Raw genomic sequence first — 4,888 nt, 5'->3', positions numbered from 1 at the left:
CCATAAGCCAGAGGAGCTGTTGAGTGACCCTGGCACAAGATGGTGCAGCTACTAGGGATGTCAATGGGATGTAAGGGAATTACTGTCCATTGCCCCAAGGACACCTTGGGAAACTCCCCTCTCATTTGCCCTGCTGAGGGAAACCTTCCTCCCTGTTTCTTTGGCCCATTCCCACCTCCCCCAGAGAAGAGAGCTCTGCCTGCTCCTGCTGGCTACTCACATGGAACATCTCCATGAACCAACTGTCAGTGGGGTCTTCATCAAGGAGGCCCCTCATGAGTTCACCCAAGTCCTGCATGGACAACTCGTGCAATGACTGCAAGCAGGAGATACAAGAGGGAAGCTCAGGGCCAGCTGGAGCATGTCACAAAACCCAGAACTATTCTAGGGAGGCCAGGGGCGACTGCCAGGACCCAGAGCAGGCTGAGGAGCAGGTCCCAGCAGGTGATGCCAGAAGACAGCTGTTTAGGTGTACCTGTATTTGGAAAAAGTCTTGAGCCATCTCACCCTCCTCCTTCAGCTGCTGCACAGCTGGAAGAGGCAACAGACACTTGACACAGTCATCAAGGATGTTTCTGTTTTTATCCAGATTCAGTGAGGGTTTCACCTTGCTGGCAGAAGGAGAGAAAGAAAAGCCCTCGGTCACACTGACTGCCACTCCCAAGGGAAAGTGGGTCTATTGCTAAGATCTGATCTGAACCTAGAACCCAAAATCCAACCCCCCACCCCGGACTTGGCAGCTGAGAAGCACCTTGCACTCCCCATCACTCTTAGTTATCCCACACCCACCACAACCAAGTCTTTCAAGTCCAAATCTCCAAGCAGATCAAACACATTCAAACCCTCTGACGGCAGCTGCAGGGAGCAGCCTGTGACCTGAGCCCTGCAGGTGTCTCTCAGCTCGAGATCTGACAGGACGAACAACAGAGAGTTAAGGAAGGAGCTCATCTCTGACCAGGGCATCCGGGTGGGCCGGGCGCGGGCCGGCCTCCCCTACCTCAGGTGCTTAATGGCAAGCATGGCCCTGAGGAGAACAGGAGAGGCTAAGGAATACATTGGTTCCTCTTTCATGAAGTCCTAAAAGGCAGAAACAGCCATGACACAGGGGAAATGAACATGGAAAGCAAAGAGCAACCCCCCCACAAACCCAGCAGGCTGCCCTCCCAGGTGGGCCATAAACTGAGCCAGGGCTGTGCTAGCCACTGCCCCAGAATCCTGCTCAGGTCAATGGCATCAGTGGAGAGTGCACAAAACTGTATCCCAGTCACTCACCAGGCACAGCCTGGACCTCCAAGAGCAGCCCACAATGCAGCATTGCCTAGAAAGCTTTGAGTGGTACCAACTTTCTGGGCCCCAAGCAGACCCCTCATGTGGCTCCAATAATCCCATCACAGCCAAGGGACAAATCAGCCACTCCCAGGGAAACCAGTCCCATTAGGTTCCCACCAGGTCCTTTGCAGTTTGGTCCCCAGGCTCCTCCCCACTCACCAGCATGTAGCCCAGGAGCTCCTCTTTGTAAGTGAACTGGAAGCTCTGGGAGTCATCTGCATCCTAGATTGCATGGCTGATCTCAGTGACTGACCAGATCAGGGTCAGCTTTAAGTCCAGGTCCTGAATTCCATGGGGGAACAACAAGGAAATGGGGATGAGGAACAGAGAAGAACCAAGGTCCAGAATGTAAAGATCAGGAATGAAATGCAGAGAGAACAGGAAACTTGTATAGGAAACTCTGAAAGAAGGAGACCAACATCACCAAAGAGCTGGGAACACAGCAGCCTGCTGGTCAGGACAAGAACAGCCCAGAAACACACCTGCCCCTAGGAAGGACCAAGAGAGTCCAGGCCCAGCAGCCACACACCCAATAACTGGCCCCACTCTCTGCAGGGAAATGGCAGCTAAAGACAGAGAAAGAGCCCCTCTAAGCAGCTCCCTTTGGGTCAGTGAAGAGAGCAGAGAACCAAAGACAATGCCTTTGATCACGAAAATAGAACAGAAAAGCATAAACTCTGGAGAGAAACTCTCTGCAGCCTTCCTGCCACAGCACCATGAAACAGCTGCAGAAACCCAGCCATTGCCAAGAACATGCACCTTCTCTGGGGAGAAGCAGGCATAACTGTCCATTCAATGTTGCAGCTCCAGGCTCAGCTTACTGCTCCAGGCATCATCATCAATGGTCTTCAGTGTCATGTTCAGGAACTGAGGGCACAAGTGAAGGGAAGCAAAGGGTTGGGTGCATGGACTGAGTCTGTGTCCTCCTCCTCTGCTGTGCCATTTCTAGCACCCAAGTCTCACAGGGAGATGACATCTTTGGAGAATTCTACAGGTGGACACCCTAAGATCTTCCTGCTTCTTGTTCTCCCCTCCTCTTCTCTGCCCAAGGATCCTTCACAACCCTCGACACCAGTGGACAGAAAATTTGGAGGAGATTGTGCCAAGAAACCTGTCCACTGGAGAGAGATTGTGCAGAGGGAGGAGGGAGGATGGATCAAGTCAGGAAGGTGCCATGGGCTCTACAACTGGCACCTCCAACTGCCAGGGACTTCAGTGTTTGGCTCTGTTGGGCTTGCATTGTGATAGGACCTGGGAATTGCAGAATTCCCCCCACCAAGGCCTCAACTCCTTCCATTTCTTGAGCTCAAAGACTGCACGGAAAGGCTGGATGATCCCAAATGGACAACTCTGGATGTTAATCCAAACTCAGGGAGACTAGCAAACCTCCCAAGCTGGACTCTTGCTGAGTTACTGATTTTTATCACCTCATTTCCCTGAGGCATGAGAGAACCCTCCTTTCCCAGACACCCCTACCCAGTTTGGCTGGCTGCAACAACAGCTCTGAGATTCATCCTGTACCTTCAGCAGCAGGTGCTTCCACCACACAGCACAGTACAGGACTGGGCTTCATAGAAGAGCAAAGTGCACAGAGTTTTTCTTTGGCAACAGAAACCTCCCAAGTGTGCAGGGAACTGCAGGAGAGCGGTTGCCCTGGTGGAGCCCTTCACAGGCAAACCCTGCCCTGGGTCCCATCAACCTCTATGTTGTCAAGCCCCTGGATTTGCCCCTGTGACAAAGAGTAGAAGCTCTCAAGAATGCAACACTGCAGAAAGGGAATGGTACCACGGGGTAGGGGGGGACCAAGAGGCTGCAACCTCCCCTCTTCCCTTCCGTTCTGCAGAGATCACTCTACAGAGATCACTGTGCTCCTTTCTTGCTTGTTACCTTCAATGGTCATGAGCAGGATGGGAATCTTGATCCTCCACTGCTCTCCAACTGCAGGGTGGATTGTGTGGTGCAGAGCCCACAGTCCCCACAGGGCAGAATGTGTGTGGCTGCTGTCACCCAGGGCCGAGGAAACCACCTAACAGTGAGAGAGAAACAGAGGCTCAGCTCCAGAGGGGGGCTCCATGGCTTTCTTTAGGAAGGAAACTGGACTCCACCATACATGGCCAGAGCATTCAGCAATTAGACGTTGGCTGATGTGCTGTGCTTGGCTGATCCTGCACAACTCTCCACAGGCTGCCAGGCAGGGGCAGAGCCTGGCTCTGCTCTGCAAAGGGAAGGGAACTCTTCCAGCATAGGGGAGCTCTGAGTGTGGGAAGAGACAGAGCATGCTCCTCCAGCTAAGGCTACAGGCATGTGTCCCCCACACCACTGACCCTCCCCACACCTCTGGAAGGTACCTTTCCAGGGCTACTCACCAGGAGTCAAGCCAGCAGCCCCTGGGCCTTAGGAAGTTTGGCTGGAAAGAGAAAGAGAGCATGGCCATGTGTGACTACTTTGGAACAGGGGTGATGCTGCTACAAGCCTGTCCATTCCCAATGCGTCCGCCCATGTACGCTCTAGGAGCTGGACACAACTGGCTCTTTCATGGCACCTTCCATGTCTGAATCTCAAGAAGCTTTACCATCTTTCACTCCCAGCCCCTCTGTGAGGCAGAGACTGCTCAGTCATCACTGGATGAGTGGGGAAGGTGAGGCAAAAAGGCCCTAGCAGTATACATCTGGGGCAGCTCTGGGTTGGTGGAGCCCACACTGCCTGGCTCCCCCTCCCAGGTTGTAATGACCCAACTGTCCCTCCCACCTTTGGGCCTCCTCATAAAGAATGGAAGAGCCTGAAGATTTCCTAAGAGGCAGTTGGAGCTGGTTCATCCTACAGGGATCTGGATTCCAAACCTCCTTTGCTGGGGTCCATGCAAGCCGCTTCTTCTCCCTCCCACTGTGGTTGCTTGGCCAGGTCCCCGAGGCATCAGCACAGGAGGCTCAGAGTGCAGCTGTACTGAGTTGGCACCATGTACTCCAGCAGTCAGGGCCATAAGACCTGGAGAGAAGAGCCAGACAGCTTGGACTTGCCGCTGCACCCAGCTCTCTTCATCCAGTCCTCAAGGACAGTCTCCTCTTCTTCAACAATGACCCACCTCTTTGAGGATCCTTCCCCTATCCATGGTCTCATGTCTTTCTCTCAGGAATAGCTGATCTCTGAAACCCTGTTCTAACACTGGCCAAACAAGTCTAAATTTCAGAGAAGACTGAGAAGAGCAAAGAGAGAGAATGAGGAGGCCATCTCAGCACAGGGGTTCCTTCCAGTTGGGGTGTTGTACGTTATTCCTTGAATGGCGGCAGCCTCCTCCACAATTCACGGCCAGCATTGGCCATGATCTATCTCCATTACCCTGCCAATGCAGAGAACTGCCCAGTGGCAAGGTACATGGGATAAGAGAAACGCATTGACAATGCAAGGGCAGCAACTGGTCACCTACTTGGCTCATGTCACTGATTGAGACATCCAGATTTTCCAGAATCTCCACACAGGTGGCTTGGATGTTCTGTTTCTCCTCTGCATCCTGATTGGAATGGTTTTTGGACTTCTGCACAAGAGACCAAGAAAAAGCTCA

At 53.0% G+C, this 4,888-nt stretch overlaps 1 protein-coding gene and 1 long non-coding RNA gene across 2 annotated transcripts; both read right to left on the bottom strand.

The window, feature by feature from the left end:
- On the bottom strand, window positions 1–1,661 carry LOC109290887 (maestro heat-like repeat-containing protein family member 2B). Its single transcript, XM_019507717.1, has 4 exons — window positions 1,489–1,661; window positions 998–1,077; window positions 476–611; window positions 1–316 (listed from the first exon to the last, which is right to left on the bottom strand). The coding sequence occupies exons 1-4, from the start codon at window positions 1,492–1,494 to the stop codon at window positions 122–124; spliced, it is 417 nt and encodes a 138-aa protein (XP_019363262.1). The 5' UTR covers window positions 1,495–1,661; the 3' UTR covers window positions 1–121.
- A 59-nt stretch (window positions 1,662–1,720) lies between these two features.
- On the bottom strand, window positions 1,721–4,319 carry LOC109290726. Its single transcript, XR_002095663.1, has 4 exons — window positions 4,170–4,319; window positions 3,696–3,736; window positions 3,217–3,355; window positions 1,721–2,196 (listed from the first exon to the last, which is right to left on the bottom strand). It is a non-coding gene; the product is annotated as an uncharacterized LOC109290726 (long non-coding RNA).
- Window positions 4,320–4,888: the final 569 nt, after the last annotated feature.

The sequence above is a fragment of the Gavialis gangeticus genome, unplaced genomic scaffold, assembly GCF_001723915.1.
Source record: "Gavialis gangeticus isolate Ggan-Ray unplaced genomic scaffold, GavGan_comp1, whole genome shotgun sequence".
Classification (NCBI taxonomy): Eukaryota; Metazoa; Chordata; order Crocodylia; family Gavialidae; genus Gavialis; species Gavialis gangeticus.
Note: the sequence above shows the minus strand (reverse complement) of the source record. Positions and strands in the feature narration are given on the sequence as shown.